The sequence below is a fragment of the Anguilla rostrata genome, chromosome 16, assembly GCF_018555375.3.
Source record: "Anguilla rostrata isolate EN2019 chromosome 16, ASM1855537v3, whole genome shotgun sequence".
Lineage (NCBI taxonomy): Eukaryota > Metazoa > Chordata > Actinopteri > Anguilliformes > Anguillidae > Anguilla > Anguilla rostrata.
Window position 1 is genome coordinate 8,596,561 of NC_057948.1, and position 15,335 is coordinate 8,611,895.

Consider the following 15,335-nt stretch of genomic DNA (forward strand, 5'->3'; position numbering starts at 1 on the left):
AGCTCATTAGCTACAACATGTTGATAAGTACATCCCACTTATTAAACGGCAAGAACAGGAAGGCATAAAGCTCGTTTAATCACATTATCAGTCGTTCCAGTAATTTTCAATGAGCATATCAATCCAGCAGCTCAGAGGAAGACAGCAACAGGGTGTGTATGGAGGTTTTAAGAGAGAAGGGAAGATTCAGACCACAAGTGTATTGGAGTCAATGATGCGGGCGGGGGGGGGGGCGGGGGTGGGCTTTCAATGGGTGAACAGGAGGAACGTCTTGGATATTTAGCAATGTTTGGAATGTTTTATGGGAATAACCTCCCCTGTGTCAAGCAATGATGGATATTATAGTAGACAGTAAGAGGCAGCCAGTTGGCTACCTCATACAGTACGGAGTTAAGTGTAAGCTGTTCCTTTACTAAGGTATTGTAAATGTGTTGATTCTGGCTTAAGTAACTCTCGCTAGTATTTTAACCCTGATCCTGGAGAACTGAAAGATGCACATGTCCTTCTTACTTAGTGCTTAACTGATTAAATAAATCAGTTGGTTAAACAAGTGTCAGCTGATTATAAGGTGAAAACCAAAACCACTGGTGCATGCACTGTAACAAAACCAACTGCTGAAATGTTGGGATAGCTAAAATACTGAAGTTGCATGAACATTTTTGTACGGGCTTATTTATGTTTTGTGTTAGTCAAGTTCTTCTATAAAAATGTTGAATAAAGTCTCAAATTCATATGAACTTAGCAACACCAGATGTCGACTGGGCCGACAGATCTTAACTCAGTCAAGGCTTTCAGGGTCACATGTGCGTTTAATCCGCTCGATACCTTCTCTTTCCTCTCACACAATGAGTCACATGACCCGAGTCGGAGATGAAGCATATCACATGCGGTGCCAAACCTCGATACAGGAAAATGAAACTGATCAGCAACACGTTGGACAGACTAGTTAAAGTCCGCATATCCACAATTTGTAGTGCCCAGTAAAGTTATTTTTGCAAAGCAGAATGTGAAGACTTTCTGGTATGGTAGCTAGATAACATCGGCAAAGTTGCAAGCTAGCTAACTAGCAAAGTTGCTAGCTTGCTAGGTGAGTCAAGAAGATGATACAATTCAGTTTTATTCATTGAATTCAGTGTATCAGTACATTTTAGTACACCATATCCAATTTAGAATTTCACGTTAATGGCTTCAATTGTTTAGTAACTCATTCTTTTCTAGTTAAGATGCTCAAAGAATAATTTCTAGTTGAATGGGCATGTGACACATGGATCTAACACATTCCTTTTATTTGACTGAATAATTGCATTAGTTAAGCAAACATACCATTTTAAATTGGAGCCAAGTTTGGATGAACTAAAATATTTAAATTCAGAAAACAATTTGAACAGAAAAGTTGAGTTAACTCAAAAAAAGCTGTGCGATTAGTTACTAAAAATAAATGGTTGAAACACCTAGAGATTTTTTTACAGTGTGGACTTTTTTGCAGAATTCACAAAATTCCAAACCATACTATATTTAGTACTCCAGAAAAGGCCTATACTTCAACTTTCTTCGACTGGCTTGGCAAGGGATTGTCTGTCAATGTTGGACTGGCTTGCATTGGAACCAAGAAAAGTATTTATTAAAAAACACATGGCACAGACAACATCTGTCAATAAAAGCTGGTAATTCATAAAATACACTACATTTGCTCCTACTATAGTTCTTTACGGTTTTTGGTGTGTAACATACTGTATGTGTGCTACATTATGTATTGACAACTAATTTCTGTTGTGATGCTGATAACCTTGCATCGTGCCTGCCCTTGGAGACATTATTACATACTAATAAAGAAATCAAGACAATCAAGAAAATATATGTCTTTGTTCCAAACATTATGGAGCTCACTACGCTTCCTAAAACGCACCCTGCACCAACCATGCACAGCCTTGAGTTCGAACATTTCCTGTTTAAATTTCCCGGTCATCTTAAGGTTGACAAGTTCCAACAAGCACCTGCCCTTAAACAGCAGCATTACCATGCAGCACAACTGCTGCATAATACTCTGCATGCAAAGCCTGTGCATAACACAAACATGCGTGCACCAGTGCGCAGCGGGACAAATTCAGCTCAGAATGACGCTTGCAGGATGCCAGGCTGCAATAGGTCTGCCAGCATGCGGTGGTTGCTACGGTGACCAGATCCAATATTTTTCACAGGGTCAGATGGTCTGAGTAACATAACACTTATTCATTTAATATTGCTTAATGCTCTATTATTTATCATAATAATTGCATTTTCAATGCACGGTACCCACATAGCACGCCAGATCTGGCATGTAATTTAAAAAAGCGCAATATACGTAATAGAGGGCGTCCTGGCGATTCGTTCTTCGATGAAATACATGACGTCCTTAACTGAAACGGGACTGTGGGCAGCCCTAGTTTGCATTGCGGGGAGGTTTTAGAACAAGTTTGAAGTAGGTGTAGAATGTGCGGCCGGAATTAGTGTTGTATACAGTGTATTCATTACAGTGTATGTATACTGTAGGGTGGTTTTACAGAAGTCTGCCCCCTTATCAGACTCCCAAAGGAACACAGACTGTGTTGACTGAGGTGACCGGGAGTCAGCAGGGTTTGATGAAGAGTGCAATGGCCGTTGGTAAACATTCCACCGGATCAACATTATATAAACCTGAAGTGTGTGTCTTTGATGGCGTACGGTGGATGCAGACTAAAGATCTTAGGACACCATTCAGAAGTGAACAGGTGAGCACCCGTTTGTACTGCAAAGGGTAACCCGCTTTGACAGGCTTACAGAGATTGGATAAGCAGTATCAATACTGTTACTGTTCCCATTTATCATGCATTTGGCCTCCATGGTGGAAACTCTCAAGCAGTCAGCCTTTGCGAACTGTAAAATGTTTGCGTAAAAGAACACTTGATTCACATCAATCCGGCACTTGGATTCAAGCAGACTAAAATGAGCAACAATCAGAAAAACATTCGGTATCACCTTCTACGGATGGTGCTTCATTAGAGTTATATAACTCCTCCATAAGTGTAAAATGTAATGTGCTATTTATACATGTTTCTGTCAATAACTGCATATAGCCATAGATTTTGTGTCACTTGTTGCATCAAAAGTGACATGACATAAACCGTATGCCTGTTTGCGGTAATGGGCATGAGCATTCATGAGTGCTTATGTAGCATTTATGAAGGTGCTATGTAGTGCTGGTGAAAGAGGTTCGTGGCTCTCATGAACAAAACCATTCATAGTATGTTACCAAACCATTTAATTTTTTATCTATTTATGTTTATATATTCTCAAAGTTTCCTAATGTATGCCATCTGTGCACATTTTATAAAACAGCATATTTCATTTTCATTTGTTCTGCCAGTTCAAGGAGAGACACAACCTTTCACATTTGAACATCTAACGTTAACATAATGAATGCCTTATAAAGTCAGGCACGAATCATTTAAAGGTGATGCACGTTAAGTAAGATGCTTTCAGTGAAACTAATGCTCCATGAGCTAAGGATAGAAAGATGGTGTTTTGGACTCCTTAATTGGTGACAGCTGAGTTGCTGCTAATTTAAGGGACTTGAAAGGTTGAGTTAAAGTAGCCTTTAAAACATTTTTCTCAGAGTTCAGAAAAGGATGTATGATAAATCATGTCACTATCTGCATATTCATGAGCAATGAATGAATATTCATTCAAATGCTTCAGTGGGTGCTTTGAAATGAGCAAATTACCCCAGCGCACAATTTCATTAAAACACTGATGAGTTTTCTCCTGAACTAGTGGGACTGTGATTTTCAAGCTTATTTAATGAATTGCAACTGAATTTCTGAGAGTGTACCTGTCAATGACGCCCTCCTCACGCAAAGCTTTGAAAACAATGATCTTAGGCGTGAACAAGCGTGATCATAAGACTCTGAAGCAACACCAAAGAGGAGGTGCATGTGGATATTGGTACTGGCTGTGCAAGAAAAATGCATGCAGTGAGAGAGCAATCGCTTGCAACGGCCCGTTTCTTATGTACGGAAAAATAAAAAAAGAAGTTTACAGCAGAACTGGTGAACCCTATGCCTGGAGGGTTAAACCTGTTTCTGGATTTGATGACAGGCTCCATCCAACCGTGCACATTGACATTTAGCAACAATTATTGATACGCTCACGAATTGCAGCTAAAAGGTTCTTCTTGTGCCCCTATATGAAACACAGTCTAATCTAAAAGTGAACAAGCATTGGCGGATAGGGCTAACTGGCCATATGAAGCAGGGTATCGGTAAATACAACAGAAACAGATATGGCCTTCCATATCCCACCCCTGGTAATTCAGGATAGCATGCAAATTGTCATCTCCTCAAACTGTAAACGATATGCAAATTATGTTGAATTGTGTAAGAACTAGAAAAAATGTCCTTGTTGTTACTGTTTTCCACTCAACGTTATACTGTCCAACATTAACATGATGTCTAAAATCAGCATAATGTATGTGTGGGGGGGTGGCGTGGTTGTGGTGCCGGCTGCAGGCGGAGAGATTGGGGAGTGGTTTAGCCGGCTGGCAGTCGCACCCGTGGGCAGTTACGTGATCAGTCCTAACCTTTGTCTGTGCTGCCTGCAGTGAGACCGGCGAGTCCATGACAGATACATACGCTCATGAACAGCTACACAACTTCAACGATGGTGAGTGACAGTATTGTGGTCCGGTAAATCTTACGGTGTGCACCTTATAGCTCCGTGCCTGTGTGGTTTTGTGGGACTTGTTACAGTATGTCTTACAGAGTTGTGTTCTATTCGTTAAACGGTGACGCACGTTAAATAAGAAGCTTCCGATGAATCCAACGCTAGCCATTGAATGATGCTGTTTTAGACTCCTTAACTGGCGACAGCTCGGTTGCCACTATTTAAATGGATTTGAAAAGCTGAATTAAAAGACCTTTAAAAACACTATTCTCAGAGTTTGGAAAAAGATGTACGATAAATAATTTCATAATCTGCATATTCAGTTACCAAGTATATGTTGAATTGTGTAAGAACTTAAAAATTCCCTGCTGCTGCTGTTTTCCACTCTACTGACCAACATATGGTATGTAACAACTAATAACGTAATTGCTGACAGACAATGCAGGTACTGACTGATACATGTAATAAAATGTTGCTCTGAGTGGCGACAAAAATGTAATGAAGTTCAATAATGTCATAAATTGACTAATAATGTAACGCAGTGGCAAATGATTACATTACTGGTCATTTATTACATTATCTGGTTGGTAAAAAATAAAACCAATAATGTAATAAATATTGACCAATAATGTAATATTCACTATTCAGGAAAGTAGAGTCCCTTGTTTCTTATCAGCATGGCGGATGTCAAAAGGTTAACCTCATTCAACATAGGAATGAGGCGTTGAGGGGTTTTTACTAAGGGAATGACTGATTGCAAGAGACACTTGTATTAGTGCCTGATCCCTCAATAGAAATTGAATTACAAAAAAAATATATATTAATAATGTGCATACTTAAATAATGCATTCGCATGTAATTTTAAACAAGGAGAGTGTGGAAAGAGGCATTATGAATTTCTTAAAAATGAAGAGGTTGTGCTTGTGGGTGTAAGAATAAAAAATTCACTGGCCTTAGTAATACCTTATGGCTGTGACATGAGAGTACCACAAGCACCTTGGTGGGTGGAGCCACGACGAGCTGTCAATCCCTGACTTGCCTACGCCAATCAAAAGGTTCCATTGCCAAGACCACCACTGCTTCAAATCACTCACATTGTTTCAAGTAACTTGGCCCTTGGTCAACAGATAGACTGTAGCTGCAGAATTTTTGAAAGACTATTTCTTCTTCACTCGTTTTTGTTTCACGAAATCTCATTCTCCCATCCCATCACAACTGCACAAACATTTGTAACTGATGTGCATGTGTGTGTGCATGCATGTGTGTGTGCATGTCTTTTTTTGTATATGTCTGTGATTCTGCTGAAGTGTTTGAGGTGTTTATAGTGCAATGGATATACGACAGTCAAGGTTGTGTATAATTATCAATGCATGTAAGGTGATCTAATTATACTCATGAACTCTCACTCTTTAATAGTGGTTCCCAACCCTGTTCCTGGAGATCAACCATTCACAGGTTTTCACTCCAACCCCAAGAAAGCATATCACATTCAACAGCTAAAGAATTCATTGAGCTGCTAATTGGTAGAGTCAGGTGTGCCATATAAGGGTTGAAATGAAAGCCTACAGGAATGCAGATCTACAGGAACAGGGTTGGAAACCACTGCTTTAATGATTTATTGAGAAAGTAGTGTTGCCATGGAGAATATGAGAGAGAGAAAAAGAAAAGAGGAGGAATGACAGACGAGCACACAAATCTGTGAAGCGCACTTTAAAAGAGATGGGATATTTTCAGCACAGATCCACTGTCACTGTGCTGTACCTGATTGTGTTGAATGTCACTGTGCTGTATCAAACTGTGCTGTACCTGACTGTGCTGTATTTACTGTGCTGAATCTCACTGTGCTGTATTTACTGTGCTGTACCTGACTGTGCTAAATCTCACTGTTGTGTACATCACAGTGCTGTATCTCACTGTGCTGTATTTACTGTGCTGTACCTGACTGTGCTGAATTTCACTGTGCTGTATTTACTGTGCTGTACCTGACTGTGCTGAATCTCTGTGTTTTATCTCACTATGCTGAATCTCACTGTGCTGTATCTATGTAACTGTGCTGCATCTCACTGTGCTGTACCTGACTGTGCTGAATCTCACCGTGTTGTATCTCACTATGCTGAATCTCACTGTGTTGTACCTGATTGTGTTGAAGCTCACTGTGCTGTACCTGACTGTGCTGTATCTCACTGTGCTGAATCTCACCGTGCTGTACCTGATTGTGTTGAATCTCACTGTGCTGTACCTGACTGTGCTGTATCTCATTGTGCTGTATCTATTCAGAGACACACATATTCATTATTTTCTGTGCACAGCAGAATGAGCATTAGTACTGTGCATCACTTTACAGGTTTAACAGGGTTCAAGGCTTTCACACAAACCTGTCACACTGGAAATAATGTGTGATTAACGGCACCATTCACTGACCAGCATTAAGAGATGCATAAATCTTTCAAACAAAGCAAACACTGGAAGAGAGTCATGCCCCCATGCCCCATTCCGGCAATTGCCCACAACCCCCTCCCCTCTTTCTGGCAAGCACGTGTGACTCAAATCACTTTCAAACTCGAAACTTTCGGCGATTTGCAATTCATTAAGCGCGTTTCAACCGGCAGACAGCGCAGCCAGGGGCCCACGGCCTAGAACTCGGGAGCTGTTTCAGCGCGACACTTCAAAACGGCCTCACTGGGACGTGCACCGGTAAAGACTCAGGCAGCAGTGCATTGTGGGTACATGCAGTGGCAGAGTGCTGTACCATGTCCTTGTCACCATGCAGCATGTACTGTGGCGGCGGGTGGGGTGGGGGTGTGGGGGGGGGTTTCAGAAACAGGCTGCACCTCAGAACAGGAAGTACTCTGCCGCAGTCCCGCCCCCGTGGACCCGCCTCTCCTGCAACATTCCAAACACACAGTCAGGGCAGGAAGCGGGCGTGTCCGTCGCCGTGGCCGACGCCGTCCGCCACCACCCTCCCCCCGTCCCTCTCTCCAGTTCCGTCTTCTTCATCACTCTCCTCATCTTCGCACAGCCTGAGCTCGTTACTGTGCTAATTTGTAAGGCTACCCACACAAAACGCAAACGCAAATAAAATAGATCTCTAAATGTATTACTCAGATTTTTAAAAAATATACAGAAAATAAATAAGTGTTAAATGCCCGTAATTATATTGAATTCTGTATTTTATTGTATGTTTTTCATGCTGTTACATGTATGCATGATATATATACTTTCAGTAACATACAAAAGATCTGCTTCTGGCAATAGATTTTATGAAAATAAATATATTGCATTGTAAATGTGCTTTTTTTGCATGGGTGCGTGCGGACATGTTTTTGCCAGCCTGGTGTTTGCCGATGGGCTGTTGTGGGTGTTGTCCATCCACCCATGATGGCCAGTATTCTTGTGTGCATTAAAGTTCAGGCATTAGTGTGCCAACAGTTCAGCATCTGGGCTTCACATATCAGAGCACTGTCAAGCCAGTTAAATATCTAAATCAGCATTCGGGTTTAAATGCATGCTGCTGCCAGGTGCATCAGAAAACATCAGCCTCAGCATTTAAGCTTCTGTGTTTTACCACAGGTTTTATTTTTTGTTAAGACTGGTGCACAGTTATTATGCAAAGCATCAGCATGCTTCAGTGTGATAGTTATACTGAAGCAGTAAACGTCCCTTATCTACTCAGTTAGTAATACTGTAGCTCCTACCCACTCAAACAGTAATACTGAAGCGGTAATATCCATTATCCACTCAGTTAGTAATAGTGAAGCTGTAATATCCATTATCCACTCAGTAATACTGTAGCTGTAATATCCACGGTCCACTCAGGTAATAATACTGAAGCTGCAATATCCATTATCCACCCAGTTAGTAATACTGAAGCTGTAATATCCACTATCCACTCAGTAATACTGGAACTGTAATATCCATTATCCACTCAGGTAGTAATACTGAAGCTGCAATATCCATTATCCACTCAGTTAGTAATAGTGAAGCTGATATGTCCACTATCCACTCAGTAATACTGAAACTGTACTATCCATTATCCACTCAGTAATACTGAAGCTGTAATATCCATTATCCACAGAAACAGTAATACTGAAACTGCAATGTCCATTATCCACCCAGTTAGTAATACTGAAGCTGTAATATCCACTATCCACTCAGTAATACTGGAACTGTAATATCCATTATCCACTCAGGTAGTAATACTGAAGCTGCAATATCCATTATCCACTCAGGTAATAATACTGAAGCTGAAATATCCATTATCCACTCAGTAATACTGAAAATGTAATTTCCATTATCCACTCAGTAATACTGTAGCTGTAATATCCACTGTCCACTCAGGTAGTAATACTGAAACTGCAATATCCATTATCCACCCAGTTAGTAATACTGAAGCTGTAATATCCACTATCCACTCAGTAATACTGGAACTGTAATATCCATTATCCACTCAGGTAGTAATACTGAAGCTGCAATATCCATTATCCACTCAGGTAATAATACTGAAGCTGAAATATCCATTATCCACTCAGTAATACTGAAAATGTAATTTCCATTATCCACTCAGCAATACTGAACCTGCAATATCCATTATCCACTCAGGTAATAATACTGAAGCTGAAATATCCATTATCCACTCAGTAATACTGAAGCTGCAATATCCATTGTCCACTCAGGTAATAATACTGAAGCTGAAATATCCATTATCCACTCAGTAATACTGAAGCTGCAATATCCATTGTCCACTCAGGTAATATTACTGAAGCTGTAATATCCATTATCCACAGAAACAATAATACTGAAACTGTAATGTGCACTATCCACTCAGTAATACTGAAAATGTAATTTCCATTATCCACTCAGTAATACTGAACCTGCAATATCCATTGTCCACTCAGGTAGTAATACTGAAGTTGTAATATCCATTATCCACTGAAACAGTAACACTGAAACTGTAATATCCATTATCCACTCAGTTAGTCATACGGAAGCTCTGATATACCTTATCCATTCCAACAGTAATACTGAAACTGTAATATACATTATCCACTCTGTAAGTAATACTGAAGCTGTAATATCCATTATCCACTCAGTTAGTAATACTGAAGCTGTAATATCCATTATCCACTCAGTTAGTCATACTGAAGCTCTGATATGCCTTATCCATTCAAGCGGTAATACTGAAACTGTAATATTCATTATTCACTCTGTTAGTAATACTGAAGCCGTAATATCCGTTATCCACTCAGGTAGTATTAGTGAAGCTGTAATATCCATTATCCACTCAGTAATACTGAAACTGTAATATCCATTATCCACTGAAACAGTAATACTGAAACTGTAATATCCATTATCCACTCAGGTAGTAATACTGAAGCTGTAATTTACATTATCCACTCAGTTAGTAATACTGAAGGTGTAATATCCATTGTCCACTCAGGTAGTAATACTGAAGCTGTAATATCCATTATCCACTCAGTAATACTGAAGTTGTTATATACATTATCCACAGAGTAATAGTGAAGCCGACACCCCTTATCCCCAGTACAGTACTCTGTGTACAGTGTGTGGCATGTGTATCTATGCTTGACCCTCCCTGTGGAGCAGTTTATCAAGCAGGCGGGTACAGCCTTAGGCCAACAGTTAATTAGGACTGCTGAATTACTACAGCAGAAAACACATAGTGTGTGTGTGTGTGTGTGTGCGTGTATGTATGGGCGTGTACAAGTGTGTGTGTGTGCACATACGCATGTGTGTTTACAATTACATGTGTGTATGTACATGTGAGTGTGCATGCAGATGTGTGTGCTTCCGTTTTGTTTTTGTGTGTACTTGAGTTAGTTTTTTCTTCTATACCGCTTGTCAGCATTAACCAGTAAGAATAGCACATTTTGAAACTTTTTACTTTTTTACAAACAAAAACGTGTAAGCTGAGACAAAAATAAACCGGTCAGATGATGATAGGTGGACAGAATTCTTAATTTCAGGTGGTTTTTCTTGAGCTATGATAATAAAGCATGTCAATAACCTTGAGGGGGATTGTGGGTAATGTAGTCATTTTCAATGGCCTTCCAGTAACTCCCGCCCTAATGCAAGTCATACATTATCACTTCAAAGCTCTGTCTCCTAACCTGCCAGCCCACCACAGCCCTCCATCTATTTCAAGACTGGAGTTGGCACCAGATAAATGAACTGAAAATATTCACCGGTGATCCCGACTATTTTAGAGGCCCACAGTATTCGGCTCTCAAAAATCAAAGACGTGACACTCAAGGAAGCCGCGAAGTCAAGGGGCCAATTTCCTATTCAGCTCTGCTTAATGAACGCCCATGTCCTTTTAACCAATCGCATTTCATGCTGCATTATAAGTCCGGACACAAAGGAAGAGGTCAGATAGTCCATTTGTCACTGCCTTTGAGTGGAGCTTTCACACAGCCCAAAGTCCATTCCACTGTTTGGGCTGCAGATTAGACAGTAATATTTATGTTAATCGTTTCCATTTCAGTACACCACAAAGTGAATAGAGTTGGCCCTTTATCTGACATTGACTTGTATGAAGAGGTGTTGATTGGCCATTCAGAGAGAAGATTTTAAGCGGGTTTTTTTTAATCCAGTGAGGAGTGTCATTGAAGTTAATACAAGCAGACACCAATCAAGAATATATTCCCCCAGTTTGATTCCATATTAATTCACTGTGACATGTAAATATATGTTCAGTGTTAAAACATAAAACATATGTATTCATACACTGTGCATGGTGTATGCCTTCTACATATAACTGAATGCCTGGGAACATACCTAAGTAAGCTGAATCCTTTGTGTGTGTGTGTGTGTGTGTGTCTGGATGAGCTATTGGGCGGTAAGCTATACTCTGTGTATGAGCTGTGCGATTGGTCGGTAAGCTACATTCTGTTTGAGTATGAGCTTTGCTGTTGGTCGGTAAACTATATTCTGTTTGTGGAGGAGCTGTGCTATTGGTCGGTAAGCTATGTGCTGTTTGTGGAGGAGCTGTGCTATTGGTCGGTAAGCTATATCCTGTTCGTGGATGAGCTGTGCTATTGGTCGGTAAGCTATTTCCTGTTCGTGGATGAGCTGTTCTATTGGTCGGTAAGGTATTTCCTGTTCGTGGATGAGCTGTGCTATTGGTCGGTAAGCTATATCCTGTTTGTGGATGAGCTGTGCTATTAGTCGGTAAGCTATTTCCTGTTTGTGGATGAGCTGTGCTATTAGTCGGTAAGCTATTTCCTGCTTGTGCAGGAGCTGTGCTATTAGTCGGTAAGCTATATCCTGTTTGTGGATGAGCTGTGCTATTAGTCGGTAAGCTATTTCCTGCTTGTGCAGGAGCTGTGCTATTGGTCGGTAAGAGGTGCGAGTCACTCACCAGTTTCCTCTGGCACCAGCCACAGACCCCGCACAGGGTGACCAGCCACACGGTGCACACAGTCACTGCCAGGGACACGAGGAACACACTGAGAGAGACTGAGCCTGCGGAGAGAGAGAGGGGGGGGGAGTGGGGGTTTCTGTGAAAGTTAACTTAACATGGCAACATGGTTCTATTAACGAGCGCTAACCAAAGGTTAGCATCCAATCAACATATGCTCATAGACATGACGAAAAATTAAAGGCCAGCTATAGTTTGGTGAGTTCAGCTATCGCAGAAACAAACTTACCAGAGTTAGGGGCACATGCTGGTTAAATAGAGGCCTGAACATTAGTCCTTAGTTAACATGAGCAAGTTAGCCGTGAACGTGTAGCAGAGACAGAGGCAGAGGCTGGGTCATTTAAATAGGCTTGACCCTTAGAGCTCCACAGCCCCGGGCCTGGAGAGCCGTAGAGTCTGCTGGTTTTCATCGTTGAGAATTAAATAAAAACCAGCAGACCATGCGGGACCACGGCCTGGTAGCCCCACAGTAGACTATAGGTGAACAATGAACCTAGATGGTCTGACAACACTTCCTTTTACAGTTCTCTAGGTACTAGGTATTTACCAGGGAAATATGTGGTAAGAATAGCGCATAATTGAGTCTTTTCCACTGGTACAAAAAATAGGTAAATACTTAAACTGAAATACTCAGAAGGACCTGTTCCATTACTTATCAATTCAGAAGGGCCTGTTCCATTACTTATCAATTAAATATTTTAGTTATCAAAGGTTTATGTTGGTTATTGCCTGAGTGTAATTGTGTACTTCTTAGGAAATTATACAATACTTACTTTCCAATTAAGTAATATCTGATTCTCTAGGAAGTACACAATTAAACTCAAGCTATAACTAACCTAAACTTTTGACAACAAGGTAGTCACTTCCGTTGATGGGTTATAGAGGTGTTTCTAAGCGTTTCAGTTTTAGTTTCTTTGTATTTACTTTTTTTTTTACCAGTGGTAATTAGCCAATAAATAGATATTTTTGACGGATATTTATCTGATAAACACCAAGTGCATAGGCAACTTTAAAAGTAAGTGTTACTAATGGGTTTAATGGCCTTTTCTCATCATTCTATATTTTAATATTCTAATACAGCTTAATTAATGAATGTTCACTAAGCCATCGGCAAGTTCATCATCGGATGTTTTGCATGATCTTTGAACTTATTTACAGTACGTACGCAATGCTAGGAAATGGAACTGCACCGTAAAATGTTACCAATAGCTGTTTCCCCCGTAGGGGACATTTGCAGTCACAAGGCAGCCTCAGATATAAAAATACGCAGAAGGTTTGAGAGATATGGTACACAATCACGACATGCCCCAAAACACAGATATTTGATCGAGTCTTTACGCATGTTTCAATATCCGGTGACACAACAAGATGAGAAAAAAGATATAAACAAAGAGATAGCCGTTGATTAAAAAATGTGAATTTTATTGTTAGGTTGAAAAGGTATTGTGATTATGATGGGAAAATGATACAATCGTTTCCATTAAATAACAATTCTTTATTAAAATTGGTGGTAACAGAGTTGCCACAAATTTTTGGATTTGAATGCAGTTCAGTGTGCGAATTTGTCAGTTGGTTGAAAGACTGCTTTGGGGCTTTGTAATGTAATCGTGTTCTGTCACAGCTGGATATATATTAAAATGTGTTATGATTTGATTATTCATGAGGGATGAATATTTTTAAAAGTTATTAATTGAATTCATAAATTTCTGGCTGTACTTTCATCAATCTAATAATATTCTAAAATAGTGTTTTGGAACAAACACCCTAGCTGCACTGTTTATCACTCTTGAAGTTTTTGGTGATTTATGAGACGGTAAGCGTGTGTCTTCCATTGCGCGGTTAATGAAGAGCTCCACACAGGGTTCGAATTATGGGGGGATTGGGGGGGGGTCTGACCCCCCTAATTAAGACTTGGACCCCCCCCAAAAGAGGTAAAAACAACAGGTCGGTGGGGTCGAAACATTTATATATATCCTTCTTACCTTCTAGATCCTTCTAGACACCAACCCTAGTGATGCCACTGATGGGAAATATATTGTAATATTTACGATTACAGGTAAGAAGGATATATAAATGTTTCAACCCCCCCGACCTGTTGTTTTTACCTCTTTTGGTGGGGGGGGTCCAAGTCTTAATTAGGGGGGTCAGACCCCCCCAATCCCCCCCATAATTCGAACCCTGGCGCCACACACATTGGTAACTATACAGCAATACGCTGAAAAATTCAGCTGAACACATACATATAAAGACTTCCGGTTCATGTCAATACCTTCTAATGTTTGTTTTAGCATTACGCCGCGATGCAATACAATTTGCAGTGCGCTGCGCATTACAATAATTTCACGTGGGGTACAGTCTGCTGGTTTACGTAATGACTAAACTCTTTATTTACGACTGTACAGGTAACTCACCTCACCTGGTTGCCTGGCTCTAAATCAGCGGCTGATTTTTAAAATGAAGAGGAGGCCGCGGTTGGGGACCGGCGCTACGGGACATAATTCATTACGGATGAGCGGTTCGCCGTTACGGAGATCGCGGCTTTGATCTCGGCGGCTTTTCGCCGTTTATTTTTATAGCGGGTCTGGCTGAGCAGGGAAGAGCAGCCTGCCGGGGGTACTGTTGGGTTCGGAGTACTCCCATAAAACATCGAAATAAACAGTTCCAAAAATACGCAAACGCCTCTGTCAAATGCACACAAATCACTGGCAGAGAGTCACTGCTACTTGTTTACTGTTTGAATGGACGGGGAGAAATAGAGAAAGTGAGAGAGAGACAGAGAGAGAGAGAGATGAAGGGAGGGAGGAAAGAGATGGTGGATACAGGGGGATAGAGGGGTAGAGAGAGAGAGAGAGAGAGAGAGAGAGAGAGAGACAAGAGGTGCCAGGGGTTGAGAGGGAGTGATTTATGGATATATCTGGAGAGAGAATGGGGAGGATGGAGGGAGCGAGAAAATGAGTGGTAATGCATTTCTCAGCCAGTGTCTATTCATCACAGAAAACAGAGAAAGAGTGACCTATCAGCGAGAGGGGGCCCTCCAGATATGGAGAAAAATGCATTTGTGCTTCGGCACTTATACAAGACATTTTCTCTGGGATTATACAAACAGCGGACAATTAAGTAATTACATCGAAATCAATCACGCCGCTCAATGGCATGCACATAATGTTGCCTAATTGTTTCCATCCGTCTTGCCTTGTTGGTGACGGTGGTCTGTCTGTAC

General features: G+C 40.7%; 1 protein-coding gene across 1 annotated transcript in view; it reads right to left on the reverse strand.

Annotated features, from left to right (window-relative positions):
* Positions 1-15,335, reverse strand: part of LOC135241493 (synaptotagmin-7-like) — a 176,904-nt gene that overhangs the window by 94,746 nt on the left and 66,823 nt on the right. The window contains exon 2 of the mRNA XM_064311963.1: positions 12,056-12,159. Coding sequence (XP_064168033.1) covers positions 12,056-12,159 — 104 coding nt within the window. The remainder of the gene's footprint in view (positions 1-12,055; positions 12,160-15,335) is intronic.